The following is a 22,849-nucleotide window of genomic DNA, read 5'->3' on the forward strand; positions in this document are numbered from 1 at the left end:
CTCTATCGACAAGAAGATAGCTTACACAAACATCGATCTGGCTCTGATGTAAGCGTTGTACATGTCCCACCACTCGTTGGCATGGCCTGGGCTCTTGTCTGGTAGAGTAGTTTCCGTGGATGTAAACCCCAAACGCCGTTTCTCATCTTCCGCAGCGTTGATGACTTCCTTCTGTCTTAACGACTTCGGCAAGGCGAGGGCACGGTCGGTCATATCGATGCCACCCAAAGCCATGATATCGTTTCGAGATTCATGTCGTAAACGGGCTGGATCTTGTTCAACCTTGGCTCGCCACTCGTCCCTGCGTTGCAACCCAGTCCGGAGTCCTAACATTAGCTTCTCCTGAACGCTCATGCCGGGCTTGAGGTCGGACATCTTGGCAAGGTTGTAGCCGGCATCGGTTTCGACTTGAACATTAGCTGAGTTTCGGCAAAGCGACGCCACGCCTAACACTTCTTTTAAGTAAGGAAACCAAAATATAATGCGTATTCTTCTTACTGTGACGGGAGACTTCAGGGAAGCAGCCAAGACGAGTTGGCCGCGGTGGGCGAAATTCTGGGGTTCGGACTGCGGTATATCAGCAATGAAATTTCTCTTTCGGAGATGACAATCTGTAGCCATAGACCAGCCACAGCCCTTTAAGCCATTACCTGGACTCCAAATCGCCATGGTCCTTCTGTGTCTTCGCATATATTGATGTAGTCGCTGTTCTGGCCTTGTTCCCACCATCACCCGTGGTGCTGCACTGGGCACGACCACGCTCGAACGGAACTGTTGTTCGACTCGCTTTCTTTTAGGCGCATTATGCTCATCTTCGCTCGCACATCTCTTTCCACGTTGAACCCAGGGCAAAGTCATGTTGTTGACTGCCTTACTCGTGGACAGTTGAGGAGTATGCCGTGGTAGTGTACTTGGTGAGACTTGTGTGATGCCTCGAGATGAACGGCGACTAGACCCTCTGCGCAAACCAGCAACGGAAGGAGCGACTTTTTAATTAAGCTCCGTTGACTGTTTCCGGACTGCGTATATCAGTTGATTTCGCCCGGAGGCCCGAAAGGATCGTGGATGGCCAGTATCAGAGACGTAAGCCACCTAGCGCCGAGTGACGCGGTCGGGATGCTGTTCGCAAGTAGTGTGTGGTGAAAGAACCTAAATTTGAGGTGAGGAAGAAATATTCGGCTCCATAGAAGTACTCAAAGGTGAGAGCGAGTTTGACGAGTGAAGAAAGGAAAGGAAGCTATTCGCGGCCACCTAGAACCGAGTGTTGAGATGAGCGGTCCGAAGGTGGCAGAGGCAGCGAGCACATGCGAGACAAACGAATGGACAGCCGTCATCGAGGGAGAAAAGAAGGAGAGAACATTGATGGGCCTCTCGCATTCCAGTCTTCGAGGCAAAGGAAATAAGAGGTTGTTAGTTGTGAGTAGCGAAAGACCTTTGGCGGTGTGGATGGAAAGGCTGAATCGTCAACCATCACTCTCCCTACCTGGCGTCGCTCTCGCGTGGAAAGTGGCCTCCTACTTCAGCCTGGATTCGGCAATCAGCGAAATAGATCACTTTGAAGTGGGTTAAATTGGCAGAGTCGAACCAGGCAAGAGCAAGGCCGGATTACCTAGACCTCTCTCCAGTGTCTTGGGCACTGCCTCGTCCGGATGATAGAGCGGGTGAGACCTGTAGAATGCCATATATCAAGAAAGAGAGGAGAAGAGTGTAAGATGGTTGCTTGGATTTGCTCTACAAAGCAGGAACAAAGCGGTCCCAACCTGAGGTTGAGTCAATAAGCTAGCTTCGACGACACCATGAATTTGCCTGTCTGACTTGAGCCTCACTCAGCGCTCTGAATTTCGACAGCCACATAATTACCTCACATACACGTAAACTGAAGTAGCTATGGAATTTTGGCCGTCATTTAATGTAGTGGATATCGTCTTTCAATCACAATTACCGCCATCTCTGCCCACAAATCCTACCAAGCACACAGTGAAAGTATCATTCTCCTCTCCCAAACGTGGGCCACTCACCGAGCTGCGTCCTTACGCATCGGCTGGCTTCCGTGCCTGACCTAACCAGTCCTACACTCCACATATGGGCACCTGATCAAAACGATTTCCGTCCATGTCTCTACAAGTCCGGTGTTGGCCCATACGTTTGACGCCATGCACATACATCGCCAAAGCTACGACATGTGTCATCCCTGTCGTGAGTCCATAAGAAGAATATAAGCTAATGTATAATCCTGAAGTAACTCCCCTTTGTAATAGACCCTCCTCTAGAGGTACGTCTCTATGATGGTATCCGCCTCGAAGCAGTTGTACACAATGAGCAGAAAGGACCATATTAATCATGATGAACCTGAATCTTTCGTGAATCCCCGAAACTCCTATTTTTCCCAATGCCATGCCTTGCTAGTATGAACCCCATTTTTGTGTGTTTGAATGTAACCGTGTAGTGCGGATGCCTATGCTATTGCGGCAGGCAGAAGTGTATGAGGCACGAGACTTGGTAGTCCCGCCTCTTGTTGTTGTTTATCCTGGTTTTGCGTCTTTCTCTAGGCTTCAGAAGAATCTGGACATGGCTCTGCTGAGATCAATGAAGTCGACGGGCTTGGTGACGTAGTCGCTGAACCCGGCCGCAACGCATTTGTCCTGAACATCGGACATGACATTGGCCGAAAGCGCAATGATGGGAAGTTTCTTGAACCCTTGCTCTTTCTCCCATTGTCGAATTTCTCGGCAGGCCTGGTAGCCATCCTTGCGTGGCATATGCAAGTCGCACTAGAAAATTAGTCAGCAGAGTGACATATCTTGCGGGACGATGAGCACTTACGAGTATCAAGGAGTAGTAGTTGTGGGCGTGACCAAACACCATTTCGGTGCACTCAGCGCCATCGGCGGCCACTTCAACCTCCACGCCAACCTTCTTCAAGTACTTTTGTAGAACCTTCTGGTTCACAGGGTTGTCTTCGACCAGTAGCACCTTATACCCCTTGTTACCCATTCGCTTTCCAATCTCCTGGTAACTCGCCTTCTGAGTTTCAACCATACGTTGCGCAGTTGAGCGGTTCCGATCAACGCTCAGATCGCGGACCTTGTCAGGGTCGAAGATGACGGCAAACCTCGATGGCTTGACAGGTTTGTAGATGAAAGTGACGACGTTCTCTGACACAAGTTTCTCATACTTCGTATCTGTCGCAAGTCTCATTACAGCTTGCCGTTGGACTGAGTCTGATAGAATGAGGATTGTCGTATTGCTGATGGTTGTCGACTTGGTGATCTGCTCCATGAGGCCGATAATCTCCTCTGGAGACGGCAAGTTGAGGACGATGTGAGTGAAATTGACAGACTCCTCTCCCCCAAGCAACTTCTGCGCCTTTTCGGTAGAGTCTAGTGCTGTAATTTGATGAGGCACATCCTTGGGCAGAGTCATCTCGATATGTTGTGCGGTGGCTTCACGACTATGAGTCTGCGGGCAAATGATGAGGATGGAGTACATAGGAGGCTTCAAGTCTTCAGGCTTTGTCGGTTTGGAGGTCTCGGGTATAGGTGTTTTGCCTGGTGAAGACTCGCTGGAAGGTAGCTCGAGCTTCATCTGCGACAGATCTTGGCCACTTGCTCTTGCTGCTTCGCTGAAGTGAACAAGTCCAACGTTGATCGAGGACACGGACGTAACGGACGTACGCTCCGTAGCCCGAGAGACGCCAGACTGAACTGATGGAGCTGAACTTCCGCTAGAAGCAACAGCAGGCGACGTGAACTCAGTGTCAGTCTTGGGGCTGTCTGTTGATGCGGGCGTAGGAGAGGGCAAGTTCTTTGAAGGGCGGATAATAGCCACATCTTGAGTCAATTTGGAAGTGGGTTGCAAGCTCTCAGGGCTCAAGGGTGCATCGGGATGATCTTCCTTTGTCGGCAAAGCAAACTTGGCAGTGAAGGTGAACGTTGACCCTTTTCCAGGGACAGCGCTACCTTCCATCTTACCGCCGTGCAGTTCCACCAACTGTCTCGAAATGACTAGTCCAAGACCACTTCCGCCGTGCTGTCGGGTGCTGCTTCCATCGATTTGACTGAATGGCTTGAAGATGAGGTCTGCCTCTTCCTTAGAGAAACCGCGGCCTGTGTCAATGATGGCGAATTCGAGCATGATCTCGTGCTGATCCTGGGTCGAATCTTTGTTGGTATGAACCCTGCATCGACTGAAGACCTCTCCCTCGGCAGTGAACTTGATGGCATTGCCAATGACGTTAAGGAGCACTTGGCGTATCCGGACCTTATCGCCCTTGACCCAAGCCGGAACATCCTCCTCCACGATGTAATTCAGCTCCAGCCTTTTAGCAATGGCCATGGTGGAGACCAACTCATTGACATCCTCAATGAGAGAGCGCGTATGGAACCATTCGTATTTCAGCTTCATCATTCCGGCATCGACCTTCGACAAATCCAGAATGTCATTGATGATCATCAACAGACTGTTAGCGCTCGTCTGAATGGTGTTGGTGTAGTCTCGCTGCTCTTCGTTGAGAATGGTGTCCTGCAGGAAGCTGACCATTCCTGAAATCCCAATGAGTGGCGTCCGGATCTCGTGCGACATGTTGCTCAGGAATCTACTCTTAGACTCCATAGCCTCCTTGAGTTTGGCTTCGAGTAGTTTGTGGTCGTTGATGTCCGTGGCTGAGCCAAAGTAGGAGCTGGCTCCGTTTCCAAAGTCAATGTTGTCGATCTCGACGCACCGGATTAGGTGCCACCTGTACTCTCCGGTCTTGGATCGTAACCGCACCTCGGTCGTGTATGATAGTCTGCCGTTGCTGTCGGTTGTCACTTTGATAATACCCTGCTTGGCCAAAGCCGTCAAATCAGCGGTGGGCATCTCGTAGACCGAGCTACTGCTCGAGCTGTTATTCCGTGACAAGGCTTGGTGGATGCCTCGAAGGTTGGTTTCCATCTGGCTTTGCGTTTTGCCCGATACAAGGCTGGCCAACGTCGCCTCAGATGACGCTGGGTCTTGGTGCCCTGTACGATCGAACTTGAAGGGCATCGGCGTTGGTGGTCTGTCTGTGGGTATGTGGCATTTGGCCAGATCATCAGGATGCACAAAGTCCATGAAACCCAGGCCGAGGCAGTCTTCGAAACTCTGCCCCGTGTACGACAGCCATTGCTCGTTGGCAAAAGTAATACCTTCGTCTTCGGTGGCAGTGAATATGATTTGAGGGATGAGATTGGCCAGAAGTCTGTGCTTTGCCTCTGAGGCCTCAATCTCCTCTTGCCGTGCAGCCTTAAGTTCCGCAATATGTTGGTCATGGATATCCATGTAGGAGCCGAGGAATTGCATCATGACTCCACGTTTATCGCGGGACGCAACAGCACGAGCATAGAACCATCGGTAGGCCCCATCAAAGCGTCTGATGCGAACAGTCCTCGAGAACTGTTCACCAGTGCGCAAGGAATGGCTCCATGCCTTCAGATACTCATCTCTGTCGTCTGGGTGAATGCTGCCCCAAGGATCGGCAGCCAGATCAGAGACTGTCTGACCGCGGTAGGTAAGGTAGCGACTATTGACCCAGACAATTTCGCCCGACTGCGGCAGCGAGACAAAGACGTGAGCAGGCAAAGAGTCTAGTATGAGACCCTTGAGACGATCTGACGGCGGTGGCATGTCTACTGGGCCAACATTTATGGAGCCTGTTCGAGTCGGAGCAGTGTGAGGTACCGGTCTACTGACCACACTTGAGCTAGGTGGTAGTGATTGGAAGCTCGTCGCAAAGTCGGCACCGTAGGAATGCAGCAGGGTGTGATGATTGCCGTCGGAACTTCTCTGGTCAGCTGACTTGAGTCGAGGTTCGAGCACAGCGATTTCGTCGAGATAATTCTTGAGTTCGTGGGAGAGCACTCTCTTGGAACCCCCCGGCGTCGATACTCGGCTTTCGACGTTGTGCTCGACCAGGTCTTCACTCTCTCCGGGCGTCTGAGCAGGCTCCTTGTTAAGGGGCTTGTATGAAGCAGAGAGACGAGCTTGGCGCTTGTCCAGTGGCGAATCTTCTTTAGAACTCCTTCTTGTCCTCTGAGAAATCGCAGAAGCCATCTCAGCCCTCGAGTTGCCCGGCTTCAGCTTGGTGCCAAAGTAGCTGTCTCCCCCAACCTGCGCTGGACTGGTCGCAAATCCAGACTTGTCAATGGCATGATGCATGGAACCAGGTGTGCCAAGTGGGGAGCCAGCAGCACTCTTGGAGACGCCTGAGTAATCGCTGGGACTGGTAATGCTGCCCGCGAGCGAGCGTTGGGCTACCATGTCATCCGAGGCCATGAAGCTTAGATTGCCAATGCTGGTAGGGTCTGCTAGGGGACGCCCGTCGGCAGCAAGCGCGCCGAACCCGGCAGTGTGAGGCCTGCGCCGGTTGAGACCAGCAAGCTCTGTCTCCAAGTTTGTATAATGACGACATAGAGAAAAGGAGGTTGCTAGGTGCGGGGCAAGATACTCTAGTGAATGGCGAAGGTTTGAGGGATATGGGATGACGGGACTGAGTATCGACAGAATAGCAATAGGCGCAGGCTTATCTTTGCGCTGCCACGGGGATGAGGCAGCATCGTCATCATCATCGCCGCCAGTAGCGTCCTGAGCTTCGCTGCGGCTGCGAGAGTGAGACTTTTGCTCCAGGACGGTTGTGTCAAGCTTGAAGGGATGGACAGGCTTTGAAAGCAGTAGATGCGTCAACGGAATGTGAAGAACTGTCCATGCGTTATCCACGCCAATAGCTTCAGGAGGTCGCATTCCTGTGTAGTCTGCAGGTGCAGACTCGGGGTTGAAAGAGTCCTCATCGACCATGGCATCAGTGAAGAAGGGGTTCTCGTTCGGATCTGCCCGCACGGCCGGAGACGGCGCCGGGGACTGGGACCAGGGCGATGGTGGTGCCTGTTCAAACTCCTCGTATTTTGGGGTGAGTGGGCGTGGCTCATCCTCGGAAAGTCGCGAGATTATGCTAGATGGCTTGTCACCGCTGTGGCTACGGTTAGAGCTCCAGGAGGAACTTGAACCACTCAAAATCGTCGAAAGCTTCTGAGTAGACTCGATTCGGCCCCTTTTCAACCTTTTCCTTGCTGCCTCAGCCGAGGTCGTGTTGGCTGTCACTTTTGACTTGGCTGGCGTCTCTTCTGGCAAATTCTGGAGATAGGGGTAACTTCTTGTCAGTGCGATGACCTTGCCTCGTTCAAGAACACGCATGACACCGCCGTGGTCGATGAGAGGATCAGCCTCGTAATCCAGAGCTTGAAGCACAGGAAGCACTCTGCCCTCTGTGTCGGATTGAGCGCCAGTTGGAGCCTCCCAGCTCGGTACGTTCTGCTCTTCAGCGTCATGCTCAGCAAGTGCAGATTGGTTCAAAGCTGGTCCAAGTGGCTCTTGAGCCATGTCCTCGGTCGCCTGGCCGGGCGGGAAGTAGCTCTTGCTTCTGCCCAGTTGCGCAGGACGGCGTGAGGGCAAGAGTCTCTCATTGCTACTTCCTTTTCGTTCCCTATTCTCTTCATATGTCGTGAATGAGTGCCGAGTTTGGAGACTGGGTCGAGATAACATCCTGGGTCGTGCCGCATCTTCGGGCAAAGGAGGCTCTTCCGAGCCAATATCGCCGGCGCTACTGGGTATCAAACTGCTTCCCCTTGCCATGTATCCGAGGCTGAGGTCGTCCTCCTGGTGCTCGTTATATGTTGCTTTCTGACCCCATGGCACATTCTCGATATCGGTGGTGTCAGCCGGCACAGCAAGTGTCACTCTCTCGGCTTTGTACACGTCTCTCATGATTTGAACGACGGTGTTCCACCACGCATCCATTCCCGGCTCGGCATTGAGCATCAGTGACAGATCATAGAGGTTTGGGCTTGGGAAATCGCCCTCCAGTTGGCCAGTGGCTCCGGCGGGGAGAAAGGTAAGGGCCGATGCTGGTGTTGATGAGCCGGACATGACCCTATCTTGAGCGGCGCCGAAACCCTCGAACGACATACCCTGCGCCATGAAAGCGGCCGCAGTTGGGGACATGTTGCCGAATGGTCGATTCATCGCGCCCGGGCCGTACCCCGGCGTGTACATGCGCGGGAAGGGGTAAGAAGGAGTTCCCGCCATATGACTGGGCGTCATGCCGCCACGAATGGTGTTGCCGGACTCAGTTGACGTTGTCGTTAGATTGGACGATGTCGTTGCCAAGCCCGCGATTCCAGCCTGTGTGCGCGGCGAGTTGCCACTTTCCTCCGGGATTGGTGAGACGCGCACTTTGTCGGGGGTTGTCGCCATCAAGCCTCTCGTCGCCATCTCGCGCTTCTCCAAATCTCGTGCCAATCGCTCTCGGTATCGATTTAGTTGTGTCTGGGATTCAGAAAGGGCCGGTGGCGTCTCGTCGTCGGTCCCTGCAGCATACTCAGTTTTCCTTTTTGGTTCCTTGCCTCCCATGCCACCAGCAACGTCATCATCAGCCCTGGACACACCCGCGCTGCGCTTCAGGTCAGTATCCGGACCAGCACCGCCAGGACTCGTAGCCTTGGTGACGAAGGGTTCGGTTTGCGCCCTGGAGCGGTCGCTGGGCGACTTTGAAGACTGCTCCTTGGACTTATCCGCCATTGCGGCTCGCGCATTTCTACCAGACTTTAGAGAATCGAGTGTCAATCCATGGCGGGGGCTCGGAAGGTTGACGGGCGATTCTTTGGCAGGCGACTTTTTCGAATCGGGCGTCGTTCGTCTTGGAAGGCTAAGCCGACGCGCAGAGGACGAGTCTTTCTTGTCTACTGGAAGGCTCGTGCTTGGCATTCCTCATAGAATAGAGCGCCCCATACACAGAGATGGTGAAGTATTGGTCGGGATTGGTGATGTCGCTTCGAGAAGGTGTCCGGCCGGGTCGTGACGAACAGTGACGGCGAATAAACGTGTCGTGGCAAAGTCGAAAGAGGAGGTGTACGGCGAGGGGTTCGGTCGCGGTATTTTGAAGTGGGAGAGGGGAAATGTCACGGTTGGAAAAATTCGGTCGACGGGATGCGGTGAGGCGAACGAAGGTGACGATCTGGAAGTCGAAGGAAAATGCCGTAAGTAAGAGCGCGTGGTGCAGTGGTGGAGGAAAGATTGCAACGGTCTGGTGTGTATTGGGAACTCGTGGTGAAGGGTGAGGCAAGGTTAGGTAGGTTGGTGTGGGATGGTACGGATGGGATGTGCGTTTGGACTGAACTGAAAGAGGCATGGGCTGGAAGAGAACGGGACTGGGACCAGGCCTACCTAGCAGGTCCTTTGGGACTGGGAATGGGGACAGGAGCAAGTAGGTATGCGTATCCGTAACGCTTATCGTGGTGTGTTGAGGGGCGTGTGCAATATTCCCTGCCCTGATATTCTCTCTCTTTCAGTTTCTGTCGGAATGGGTCTCAGTCTCTCCTCTCTCTCTCTCTCTTTCTCAAAAGTCTGCGTTGACGGCGGGCCTGACGGGAACGGTGACGGTGACGGATGACGGAGAACAGGGGGGGGCGGGGAACGGGCAGAAGACTGGAGGAAGCGAAGCGAAGCGAGAAACGCAGCAAGAGGGCGTGGGAATTTGGGAAGGAGAGGCACAATGGACGAAAAGATCAAGAAAGGAAAGGGTGGATGGTCCACCGGGGGCCTATGACGTAGCCCCGGGCCCAGCTGAGAAATAAGGTACCTGACGGGATGGGCCACCTCTGATTCCAACCGCACGGCATGCGAAAGGCGGCGGCGGCGGCGGCAACAAATCACAGTCAGCTGCAGCTGTCCAGTCACGGAGGGGGGGAACCAACCGGTCAGTAAACCCTCAGTCGCCAGCGTCGTTAATGTCTCGGTCAACACTGTACATAGGTAAGCTAGCTGGCTACCTTATTGGAATTGGAATCACCGGCCATTGCCTCCTATCCCGTCCATCAAATCAAGCTCTTTCCCAAGGTTCTTGGGCAGAAAATAGCTAATTACGGGCAGCCACCAAACCAAAGGGCAAGACGAAGGAAACACACAGGTCTGCCAACGGGTGCTTCCTTGGAAGATGACTGGTCTAGTGGGCCCGTCATCCCTGCACTATCGAAGTATAGGTACTCCGCTTGCTCACTCATTTCGACGTACCGATCATTCATCTGTCCTGTTCAATATTCATGACAGATGGATGGACCGACAGTCTGAATCCACTACAGTTTCGAGCAAAACAACACCACCTCACTCATCAACACATTGCAATATCCAGCTGAACTGCAGTTCACACTTCTCGGGCTTCCGTATACAGAGATGTTGTTCAATGCACCTCCATACATTTAGTAGTAGCAGTTGACTATCTACCTTAGTACACCCGGCCACAGCCAGTGGCCCAATCAGTGCCGGCCGGACAGTCGCATCGTCAACATCCACTATAAAGTCGCGCGGATGTACATCCGTGGAGGTACAGGTACAAGGAGATGTACGTGCCCTGGCAAGATGTGGGGAGTCCTGCACCGATACGTGCCCCATTACATCACACGGGCGTGGCTGCCGCTGGCCCCCAAAGCTCCACACGCGCGGCATCCACTCAAATCTGTCTCTCCGTCTTCGTTAAACCCGTCTATCCTCGATTAATTGCTTCTGGAATCCCTTCCGTCTCGAACTCGTCCGTTTCTGCAATGGTTGCTGGCCCTGGTTCGCCGCACAGGCAGACGGACATTCACTCATCGCATCTCAATTGTTGGTGCGAATCTGCATCTGAGCACGCAACCAATTCTCTTTCCAACCTCTGTATTCCATCCCGGGATCCACCCCCAGGCTACGCCGCAGTCCGCACCGCATCGCATAATGCCCCCTGGCAAAGACGCGGCGGCTCACGGCTCGCGGACCTGGGAATCTCGGAGCCAGAAAGGCTGTGAGGCTCCGTCGGATTCTGTCCGCCGTTTCAATGGCAACTCCACGTCTCCCGTAACGGAACCCACCCGGCCGCTCACAAGGCCGGGTTTCCCATACCTGAGGAGGGCCTTCTCCTTCGCCTCGCACACATGAGCCGCTACAGGACAACCACTAGTCGGCCTTGTTTTGACATATCGAACGCTCCCCGGACCATGGTGTCTCCGTTCAACCTCCAAGGCAGCGGCAAGCTCATGACTCTCTGCGCTCTCTAACCACCACCCACAAACACCACCATCGTATGCGCACCCAAGGTGTAACGCGTTGGAGGTTGGCGGGACGTCCTAGACACGACACGGGACACGGATTCCCGCACCTCGACCCAGTATCCAGACGGAACTACCCAGGCAATCCGGCCCGATTTTAAAAACCACGCGACAATCAAAAACTTCAGACTCGTGGTACACAACGTTTAGATCGACCATCATGCTCATGGCAAACCCCCCTGCCCTCCCCCGAACTCCGGAACAGGCCGTAAACAAACCAACAAAGACAGCCAGGGCAGATCCCAATGCGCCGCACTGCCGTCAACTCTAACCTGCTTTGCCCACAAAAGGTTCAAAACGGCACGAAGCAAGGTCGTACATAACTACAACGTCGTTGCAGCAAATTCGCAACTAAGACGGCATCCAGGACGACCGTGTTCCAACAAAAGACTTGGAAGGAAAGTTGGTTTGCCAGGCACAGTATACCATCGTGCAGCAAGCTGAGACTCTGATCGAGTCACGGATATGTCACAATTACGAAGCATCCGTTGACTCCATCAGGTACGCGTACAATACCGCGGACCGCGCATGTCTTTCACTTGTCTGGTCTGCGCTCTGCTGGCCGCCGCCGCCGTTGTTCGACTCAGGTGGTTAGATGCGAATTGTCACACAGTCGTCCGCGTCGGACTCCAGCACTCGTTCCCACTGCGAAGTTACAATTCACGACAAGCTAGCATGGCAAGGTATGCTAGGCCATCTTTTGATTTGAAGGTGGTCAACTGACAGAGCTCCCGCCCCGGCTCCCCGCACTGTGATGGACCTGAGTTTTCGATGATTGGGCGAAGCTATTTAGTTGTCGCGATTTAAGACTTCACTCAGTTGACGACTGCGATCGAGTTTGTGGGGATTGATACACCCGTATTGTTGATGAACTCCACCACACCAGGGCAAGAAATTGGGATATGCCCTGGGAAACGGTGAGTTGGAACGACGACACGATGATGTCTGCAGCCTTGCTTTGCAGAATTTTCCCGCACCTTCGACCTGTACCCAGCAATTTGGTATTACGCCGGGATTCACTTTCACTCTATTTGCTCATATTGACGAGCTGATGAGTGAAAACAGGACGTTTCTTACCCAGTTCCCCTTTACCCCAATCGTGGAACGGCGACCAGCCAAATGGAATGACTGATTAACTCACTTCTGGCATCTCAGACCTCACTAACGCGCGGTATACGGGGCATGACAAGCTTGTCAAGCCGTATCGGTGAACGCCATAGGCCTAGTTACGACGGGGACGTGATCGTTAGTGGGCTAGCTAGATGGCACCTGTTCCAGAAAAGAATGTGGCCATCCCATTCTGGCTCTGCAGCCGGAGCGGGTGTCACGCTGTCAGGGCGCCGGTTATTTACTAACCTCCACTGCTGGACAAGATGCGATAACTTCGAACGTGGCTGGTCACTGGACTCCTTGGAAGGGGGACGGCGATGCTGCCGCGGCAGAGTTTCCGGCCATGTTTGATTCGCGGCTGGGCCACAACTTAGGCGGGCTTGTTTCCATTCAGTGCTTGTCTGTCTTTGCATTTGCGCTAAATGCTCCCTTCCTTCCCCTTATTCCCCTTTAGTTTTCTCTTGTAAGTTTCAATAGCAAGCGACCACTCACTTGCTCATTGACACGAACGGGAGGTGTGCTCGCTATTCCCAACATTCGTGGATAGCACAACGAGTCACGCGACCTGCGCTACTTCCTACTCTCCATGAAATCGATAGCAAAGGCAAGAGGCTCTACGCTGACGGTATGGTGCAACATCGACACTTCTTGCCTTACTCAGAAACGCACTCTCTACCTTACCAACTCATCACCTCAAAGGAGAGACAGCGAGGGGTGATGAGCGAAGTTACTTTCTACAGTACAGACACAGCCGACGCCTCTTCCCCGACCCCGAATCCAGGTTGGACCCCTTATTTGTGCCTACATGTATACAGAGAACAAGACAACATCCTACAGTATCAAGACAAACTCATCGAGCTAACGGACGCTGCTCCGGATACAAGGGAGAGCTTTAGGTACTTGGATGAGGTACTCCGTACGCAGAGTGAATTTCAATCACGTCGCGTTGTCAGCAACCCACAAACCCCAGCGAAGACCAGAATGCGGTTTGAAAGGAGAGTCGACTCTTGTTGTGCCTAGGTCAGGACTTGCACAGGCGAACCGCTCCATAGGCCACAGGGCAGATTCGTCCTTTTCGACAACGCATGACCTTTCAGACCCCTGAAGCTTGTCTTTCCCACGCTAAATGAGGACAAAATGACGTCAATATGCATCGTTAGCCAGGTGGCTTTCTCGATGGCGCCCTAACTGCAATGGGAATCCTGGTCCTGGAAGGCCGGGGAATGGGAACCCCCTCCCAGTCCCAGAAGCGCAAATGCACCACTGTACCAACAACCTACCTCAGTACCTTAGGTACAGGCACCACAGGCTATCGCATTGCGGCGGATTGCCGCATTTCTCCATCACCCGAGCCTCCTTTTCGCAGTACCTTACCCTATACGAATTGCCTTCGACAAATGGGCTACTTATTAACTTGGCTCATAATTGGCCAACTACGCAGCCAATGCAGTCAAAATCAAATGCGAGCTTGGCCTCACTCCCAATCACATTGGTTCCACAAACCGAGTTCCGGGAGACCATCGTCCCAACATAACCATCACCGTGGACCTGACAGCTTTTTCTGCCCAGCGCTTAAGCGCCTTGCTTGAAAGCAGACCATCGAGCCTGTTCCAACACTACTGTACTCCGTACCAAGGTCATCTCTTCCTAGCTAGACACTAATTGAGACGGCAAGCTCTGTTAGTCGTGACTATTGTGGTAGGTACCCCATGAGACTATCACGAGACTGACAGCGCTCTAGAAGCCTTCCTCTTCCGTCCGACCCAGCCATGCGCGTTTCCGCCGCTATTGAGCCCCGGTGCGGACTTTTCAGCATACGACCAAGTCAATCATCAAGGACACGGCGCGACAACGCAGTTTCTTACCTATCCGCATTAGTTGACATGCAGGAGTCCGATATTTGCCAGCGACGACGGCGCTCGTGCTATATCTAAAAGGTAGTTTGCGGCAGGCACGCATGCACATTACACACACACACATCACCTATACCCTGCTACACGCAGCTCCCGTCTCCCGTCGCCGGTCTCCCGCCTTCAGCGTACCACGCGGGCATCTTTCTCCGGCTTTAGTCATCATAGACCCTCCCTATACTCCGTACTACCTTACAGTGAACGCCAGCCCAAACATCTGCGACCAAACGTTCAGACGGACGTGGGGAGCACGCCCGTCATTCCAGCCTGAACTTGGGATGAACTGAGACGGAAGCCACCAAGTGGCGTACCAGATCTGAATTTCGGGAAGGGGAAAACGAGTTCAACTTGTCTTGCAACGCGTTCCTGAGACCGCTGAAGGGCGGAAGCAGCGGGGAGGCCGATCTCTCGTTGCGAAACCCGCAGCGTTTGCCTTGATCTTCGCTGAGACTTTCTTGTTCCTGTCCACATGCCAAGATTTTGCCATGTCAAGATTCAAGGCCCGGAACCGACAAGACGGCAGCATCGGCACCGGAAAATGCTTGAAAGCTGATCCCCGTTTTCACACAAGCCACAAATTCCAGCCACATTGAGTGGCTGGATCTTACGTCTCAGCTACGAATACTCTAGACATCAGCACATCGCGAGCTTCACTTTGCAAATTTGTTTATGTACCGTATTTACGCCTTGGTGGATCCCATGTTCTCGAGGACTCAACTTCAAATCCACAGGAAGTGGGTCCCAGGCGGCCGACTGGTGTTAACGGGCTCGTGAAATGGAGTACACCGCGTGGCGCATGCCCGAGTCCAAAGCTGCTCGATATTTCACCCTCCTTTAAGCGTGGCGGCGATGGCGGATGGCACATTGACCAACCAATCAATCAAAATGCGCTGAAATTTCCTTCTGTTGCCCCGAAAAGCCTCAAACGTGTCCCGAGTTGATGGATGGGGGCCCGGGAAAGGAGTTTGCAGTTCTCGGTGGCTAACGCTATGCGGACAAGTTCCAGCCGCCCCCGGACATTAGCGTCGACAGACGAAAGCTGAGACGGCAGATGGAAGTCATTTCTCTGCTTTCCAAGACCTACAGAGTACGGAGTACCTACATAGACGTTATCGCCGATCTCGATGAAAGTACCAATTGGTTTCCACTTTGCATTTTGCCAGAGACAGTTCCATTCCCTAGCCTGAGAGGCTGGCTAGTTGCCCCCGATCATGTTCGATTAAGTTTCTGGTCTCGAATCCCAGCTGTTTGGTCGCGTCTGCTGGACTTTGTTTGTGTCACTGGTAGACTCGGCCGAGCAGTAGGTGCTTTGATAGACTCCTCGCGAGAGGCTTCTTGTTCTGGAGATTGACCCAGGCTCTGCCAGTACCGTAAGACCGACTACTCTGCTTTCCGCCTCGTCCTGGCGCAGTAATGATCCATGGCAAATATGACCGTAGTTGACATGAATTACTGCGTACATACTAAGAGCCAACGTCAGGAGCAGGCTCCGGACCACCCTGACACACAGGCCCACTGCAAGATAGTCTTACCTCATCTACCCACTCCCCGAGTCTTTGTAAAGATAAAGGGGGATTTTTCTTCTCGAGTCTTGACGGGTAATGCTTAGCCGTACCGCCAGGATTGCAAGCCGACAAATCCTGTCCATGAATATGTATGATCCTCCTCTAGTGGCAGTTGAGAACCGGTTTCCTGACAACCAGGGCAGATGAGCTAGCTATCGTGGAATATCTACAACAACACTCCTTGGACCAGAGCTAGCCACCTCCTGTAGTCAATGGCAGAAATAAGGCCACAAGAATACCTACATCATGTTCCGTGTTCAATGCGCCGCGGCGTTCCAGCTGTCCACCCGAACAACATTTCCACTGAATCGGCGCGAAACGCCCCACGGGGCCCAATATCACATTGGCAAAAATCGCAAAAGGGAAACATACAACACCAGGTATTCGCTGGTCGTCACCGACCCAACTACTAATCCGGCCCTCATCGGCTTATCTATGGGAGAGCGGACGGGATCCCGAGTTTTCCAATGGGTATGGTCGTATGTGATGGTTTGGCGATGCAGAGTTGCTCATATCGTGATCGCGAAAGCTTCGTGATGCTGGTGTTGCGGCTCTGTCATCCATTTCCCACAATGGATTCCGAGAGCCTTTTCAATGAAGTCTAACTCTTTTACTGGTGTATAAGCTTTCAATTTGAAGCTCCCAGTCTTTGTGGGTTATTTAAGGTGTGGTGTTTTGACGATGTCAATTCCTCGCATTTTCAGCCTCATTTGTTTTCCCCGCCCTAAGTTCAAGATGACCTGGTCAACAGTGAGATGAATACACGTTACAGATTCCATCCGAATTGCTGGACTATGCTCTCTTATGATCATTCTTTCTGTTAAGTGACAAGCCCATTCATCTTTAGCTGCTTTATGTTATTCAACAGGAACCCACAATTGGCAGTACATCCTTACTCCGCCACTACTTGAGCAGCACGAGGACATACCATCGCACGGAACATCACACGCGACACCAATGCAAAACTCATCTTGGGTAATTGATTATCTTCAAGTTCTTTTACCTTATTGACATGGCATCTGGGTCACGTTCTACACTCCCGGATTGCCGCACGCTTAAGAACGAGGATCTCTTAAGGATGTAAGCAAATGTCGTGTTCACGAGGTATTACATTAACTATCGGTCAGAGTCTCGACTTTGTGATCTCCGCTTCAGATGACCGTAACTGTATAATAGGACGATAACGCCCAGTAAATATCGACCTGTTCTAGACATGTCATTGCAACATGAGAGAGAGTTTGGTAGAAAGCTTATGATAAGTCGGCAAACCTCGACCACTTTAAGACCCACGGAAGATCGAATCACGGAAACATTAGTACACCTATCCAGGAGGAGTCAACAGCGAACATGTAACCATAAGCCTCCCCTCGGTCGGCTCTGATGAGGAACGAGTTGAAGGAAACCCGGTCCAAGGGGGAGAACATCTATGCCAGGTTATAGGGTCGACTGGCTGTTCGAAGATGAGATTCACTATGGCGAACTGCACAAAGGCATGAGCTTTTTGTCTGTTAATCTCCAAGATCCGCCTTACTGCGTATGTGGGACCAACTAAATAGCCTCTAAAAGGGCTCCTGCGGGAGGGTGTTCATCAACGCAATACCCTCATACCAGCAATCTAGTGTCATTGAGAAATATAGTTCCTCTCCACAGATGACGTGCTGTGCGACACAGCTCAAGTGATGCATGGGAAACTGATGAATCAACACTCAAACATGTCGACTTCCTCAAAAGATATATGAAAGCGATGTTCCAAGTGTATAGAGAATAAGTAGCCTCGACCAAGTGATATGCCCAGGACAACGGCAAAGAGGAGTGACTCGGGTATGTTTCTCCATAGGCCTTCCCAACCACAGTCTTCGCCAACCCTTATGTGTCACTTGACCGCTCGACCAATTTCCTTTTCTTGCCGCATTGATGGAAAGAATTGGGTATACCAGAGGAGAATACAACCTGGGCTGGAGTGTTGGACCGGTACGCCTCAGTCTTGAAGGAGTGCTGAGGGTCTTGCGGCGTGCATTTTGTTAGATCGTGTTGAATCCGCCAAATGCTTTCGATAATATACACAATCATGAGTGTTAGTATAGCGTATCGTCATTGGAAGGCAGGCAAGCTGCATAGTCAACGCACCCTTGGCTAGTTGTATATTCACGACTGCCGAAACCCACGGTGGCACTCACCGTCTGAAGCAAAATCTCGTGAAGCCTGCCTTACCTTGTCTACTTCTTCCAGAAAGCTGTACGCAAGACTTCGCGGCATGAGAAAAGAGCGCTTAGCGTGACGGACGAAAAGGTTACCTTACCAGCAGAGGAAACACAGACTCGTTTACTCAGGGAAGCAGCATTCGGCCTGATGGATTTCAGTTACTCGTTGACTAAACGCGACCTTGACTGGCTTTGAATCACATGGATGAAGATGTAGACCCGGAAACCATCAACCTGGACCTGGCGTGGTATTCCTAGCCGGCTCAGTGATATTGGAAATTTAGAAATGCGCTAAGCTGGTATGCGGAAATACTCAGACGTGACAGCGTCTTGACAAGGCACAAAACAATTATTGAACAGGGCAGAGAACAGCTTCACGGCTGCTTGCATGCTTTGTCCTTCAATCATCCAAGGCTGGGTCGCCTCGGAAGACCGGACGGCTAGGTTCCCCACTCTCATTGGACCGGCGCCGATCCGGATAGAACCGCGAAGCCGAACCCCCCGGGAGCTCCGGGGCTCGGATGTCCCCTGTCAGACCCCACCATAGCTCCGCCAATGCACCTATTCTGACATTGAAGGATGCGGCATCGTGGATGTCTCACTACCGTCATGTATATGCAGCATGGTAAGCAATCTTCCCACCCCGGATACCGTGCAGCAAATGAGCGTACTGATCAACGCAGTAGCAGAAAGATATGACTGAGAGTGCTTGCCACTATCAACCGTAGCTTCGAGAACTCAAGTTCATAATGAAAAGCATATTACAATGCCAAGTGACCCGGGAGTAGTTGTTGCGAGATTCTCTTCACTACGTCTCACAGAGACCATGGTTTGGGCTGAATCAAACTCGTCTCTGCGGGGACTTGGAGGCTCATGGACTTATTTAAGGAAAAGTGATCGCATGCGCCTGCACCAAGTCAAAGTAAGTCTGTCAAGCACTCAGTAATTAAAACAGGCTGCAAGGGCAATGGTAAGTTGCATGTGAAGCAACCACCAACAAGGGTGTGCATTACACGCCTTCTGATTGGCTGTGGTCAAGGAGCTTCCAGGCCTAAAGTGCGAGGCTGCGATCTTTTCCTCATAGCCTTGTGGCGCCCACTTTCACTTCTTCCAACTCACCTGCCCGATCACCCGTTGATTTCCTACGCAAACAATTCGCGACCTGCGAGACGCCCCGCTGGGTATTTGCGACTGCTGATCTTACGAAATCGAGCGACCGAAACCCGACGTACGAAGCAATACGAGGATCGGGGCCTCCGATCGACGTCATCCATCATGGCCGACTCCGATGGCGAGTACCATGACATGTCTGATGATGACTTGCAGGTGACCAACGGGAGAGGCGGCGATGCGAGAAAAGGTGGAAAGAAGGGAAAGAGCGGCAATTCCAAGGCGCGATGGGAGGAAGTCAAGCGAAGTTGGGAGCAAGTCACAGAGGGCGCCGACGGCAGTCTTGCGGTTGGGGCGAGCTTGGAGGCCGAGAAGAGGAGGAGGCTGCTGAGAGACACAACGCCACTGCAGCGCGGCATTATCAGGCATCTGGTGCTGGTGCTAGACATGTCATTCGCCATGACCGAGAAGGACATGCTCCCGAACCGCTATCGAGTAGCCTGGGCGTACGCGGCCGACTTCGTGAAGGAATACTTTGAACAGAACCCAATCTCGCAGCTGGGCATCGTCGGCATGCGGGATGGCGTGGCTCTACGAATCAGCGAGATGAGCGGCAATCCGACAGACCACCTGGAGAAGCTGAAAGAATTCGAGGGCCAAGATCCGTCAGGCAACCCAAGTTTGCAGAATGCGCTTGAGATGTGTCGCGGTGCACTTTTGTACGTGATAACGCCATCCCCTGAGCTTTACAGACAGATACTGATTCTGACCCGACAGCCACGCACCTTCCCACGGCACACGAGAAGTCCTAATAGTATTCGGCGCCCTCCTCTCGTCCGACCCGGGCGACATCCATACCACAATAGACTCCCTCATATCCGATAAAATCCGCGTTACCATCGTCGGCCTCGCGGCGCAGGTCGCCATCTGCGGGGAGCTATGCACCCGCACCAACGCCGGCGACGACACACAATACAGCGTCTGCATGAACGATGCCCACTTCCGCGATCTCCTCCTCGCCGCCACGACCCCGCCTGTCACCCGGACGGCCGTCCAGAGCACCGCTTCCCTGCTCATGATGGGCTTCCCCTCGCGCACCCTCGCGCAGGGCGAGACGACAGCCGTATGCGCCTGCCATAACAAACCCGCCCGCGAGGGCTACCTCTGCACGCGCTGCGCTACCCGTGTGTGTCGTCTGCCCATCGAGTGTCCCGCCTGTAGTCTGACACTCATCCTCTCCACCCATCTCGCGCGCTCATACCACCATCTCTTTCCGTTACGGAACTGGATCGAGGTCCCTTGGGCCGCAGCCGCCAAATCAAAAGCATGTTACTCGTGCCTCGCCAACTTTCCGGAACCGCCCAAGGCCTCCAAGAAGAAGGATAAAGGCAAGGACCAAGATGGCGTGGCTACGACGACAGGGCCCGTTGCCCCGACCCCCGTGAAAGCGGCAGAGCTGAAGGGGGTCAGCGAAAGCGGACGGTACGCATGCACGGTGTGCGATAATCACTTTTGCATCGACTGCGACGTCTACGCGCATGAGGTCATTCACAACTGCCCTGGATGCCAGAGTGACACCCGTGGAGCGGCGATGGAGGTGATTCACGAGACGAATGGGACGCATGAGCATCAAACCAATGGAACGGCCATGGTGGTGGACTCATGACACTAATAGATATATGGGAAATGGAATATGGGATGGAGGGGAAGGGGGGGGACTTTGAGGAGACGTAGAGCTCCCATGGAGGAGAGAGAGAGACAGAGGAAGTAGCGGTCTGGCTAGAGTTGGCCAACATTCGGCAGTTTGCATTTGGACAAACGGATGGCAGCATCAACGGAACACAGGAATTGGAGAAAAGAGTTCATCGGCGCAAGAGGTCCAGGTAAGGACCATGTTTTTAAAATATACCTATCGTACCCTGCAGAACCCCCTCAACAAGAAGTTGGCTGGCTGAGAGATGAGCATCATAGCCTCAAATTCGGCGCGATCACAATTGCGGATATGAACAATCATGACACTGAAATGGGTTTGACTTGATTTAACTAGCTGTTTCTGCTTTACAAGTTTCCACGCTCGGCCTGCTCGCGCTCAATAGCCTCGAACAAGCTCTTGAAGTTGCCGGCACCGAAACCCTCAAAGTGGTTGCGCTGGATAATCTCAATGAAGACGGTAGGGCGGTCCATGAGCGGCTTAGTGAAGAGCTGAAGCAGGTATCCCTGCTCATCGTAGTCGATGAGAATGTTGAGCGCCTCAATGGTGGCGAGGTCCTCCTTGAGCTCCCAGTTGCGCTTCTCCGTCTTGAGGCGGTGGCGCATGGTGTCGTAGTAGGTCGAGGGGACGTTGATGAACTCGACGCCGCGGGCGCGCATGGCCGACACGGTGGTGATGATGTCCTGGGTCAGGAGGGCAATGTGTTGGACGCCGGCGCCCGAGTTGAAGACGACGTACTCTTCGATCTGGGACTTCTTCTTGCCAGGCGCAGGTTCGTTGATGGGCATCTTGACCATGTTGTTGGCCGAGGCCATGACGATGGAGTTGAGGGCCGAGAACTCTGTGCAGATTTGCGAGTCGTCGACGGACCAGAAGCGGTGGAAGGAAAGGCACTGCTCGTAAAAGGCACAGGCCGACACCATTTCGTTCCAGGACTGGTTGCCGACGCAGTGGTCGATCCGGGCCAGGGGCACGTTGGGGAGCGTGACGGTGGCCGTGGTGGGCTTCGCGGCGCGGAAGCCCGGGAGGAAGGGACCCGAGTATCCGTTGCGGGAGATGAGCGTGTGTGTCGTGTCGCCGTAGGTGCGGATGACGGCGGTCAGGACGTTGCCGTGTTCCTTGTCCTTGAGGACGGTCGGGGGCTGAACGGCATCGGCGCCCTCTGAGACGGCCTTGTTGTATACGCCCTCGACATTGTCGACCTCGAAGGCGACATCCTTTACGGCGTCGCCGTGCTTCTCGAGGTGAGCGTGAATCTCGCGCAGGAGCTCTCGCTCCGCGTCTGAGATGGGCTCATCCTCGGGGAGGTGGGCCAGGGATCGCACCGGGGAGGTGAAGACGAAACGGACGTCGTTGTTGGCGACGGCGTACGAGGCGATATACCTGCTGCCCGTTTCGAGGCCCTTGTATGCTACGGTTTTGAAGCCGAAGAGAGTAGTGTAGTAAGCAGCGGCCTGCTTGGCGTTGCCAACCCACCAGGTTACGTGATCGTAGCCCTGGAAGTTGGGCGGCGGATGCTGTACTGCGAGTCCATCGCCGAGATCTGTTGATGCCGGGTAGGCGGCTTGCTGTGGCGGGGAGTCTGTGATAGCAGAAGGGGACATTGACACTCAGAAGTTTTCGGGGGTGACAGGACTAGGGTCAAGGAGTATGAGCGTGTGCAAGTGCGTTGGGATTCTCTGATAAGAGGCAGACAGAGTCGATGGTTAAATCTAGTGAGATTGTAGACGATGCTCGTTGAGGAGAATGGGGGGGGCTGTCCGTGTTATGTACGTTGTACCATCCATTCTATATGTACCAAGACACTGACACTGTATTATCAGATATGAACCTTATTCAACGACGGACTTCCGCCTTTGGAGGACAAGGACTTGAGTAATCCTGCATTCCACGCCCGCAGATTGGTGGCTCCCCGTCGCCGCATCTAACGCTTGTCACTGGCCGACCTTCCCTCCCGGGCGGGGGTAGTCTCTAGATCCTGTCTCTTTCCACAGTCCTTGCACATAGGCAATTCGTGACGGGACGGGCGCCATCCTGGTATGGCTTCGATACCTGGCAGTAGCGTCCCGAAGTAGAAGGAGAGGCTGGCAGCGGT

General features: G+C 53.3%; 3 protein-coding genes across 3 annotated transcripts; 1 reads left to right on the forward strand and 2 right to left on the reverse strand.

Annotated features, from left to right (window-relative positions):
• Nucleotides 1-1,804: 1,804 nt before the first annotated feature.
• On the reverse strand, nucleotides 1,805-9,535 carry HER10_EVM0004654 (hsp90-like protein). The gene is made up of 2 exons (XM_035474290.1): nucleotides 2,824-9,535; nucleotides 1,805-2,771 (listed from the first exon to the last, which is right to left on the reverse strand). Exons 1-2 carry the CDS (start codon nucleotides 8,773-8,775, stop codon nucleotides 2,553-2,555), a joined length of 6,171 nt encoding a protein of 2,056 aa, XP_035329239.1. The 5' UTR covers nucleotides 8,776-9,535; the 3' UTR covers nucleotides 1,805-2,552.
• A 9,673-nt stretch (nucleotides 9,536-19,208) lies between these two features.
• Nucleotides 19,209-20,709, forward strand: HER10_EVM0008756 (uncharacterized protein; the record flags this gene model as incomplete). The annotated part of the gene is made up of 2 exons (XM_035478266.1): nucleotides 19,209-19,762; nucleotides 19,821-20,709. 2 exons carry the CDS (start codon nucleotides 19,209-19,211, stop codon nucleotides 20,707-20,709), a joined length of 1,443 nt encoding a protein of 480 aa, XP_035329771.1.
• Nucleotides 20,710-21,101: 392 nt separating this feature from the next.
• Nucleotides 21,102-22,358, reverse strand: HER10_EVM0011730 (4-hydroxyphenylpyruvate dioxygenase; the record flags this gene model as incomplete). Its single annotated transcript, XM_035481153.1, has 1 exon — nucleotides 21,102-22,358. The coding sequence occupies one exon, from the start codon at nucleotides 22,356-22,358 to the stop codon at nucleotides 21,102-21,104; it is 1,257 nt and encodes a 418-aa protein (XP_035330128.1).
• Nucleotides 22,359-22,849: the final 491 nt, after the last annotated feature.

Source organism: Colletotrichum scovillei (assembly GCF_011075155.1).
Source record: "Colletotrichum scovillei strain TJNH1 chromosome Unknown Contig00009, whole genome shotgun sequence".
NCBI classification, from domain to species: domain Eukaryota; kingdom Fungi; phylum Ascomycota; class Sordariomycetes; order Glomerellales; family Glomerellaceae; genus Colletotrichum; species Colletotrichum scovillei.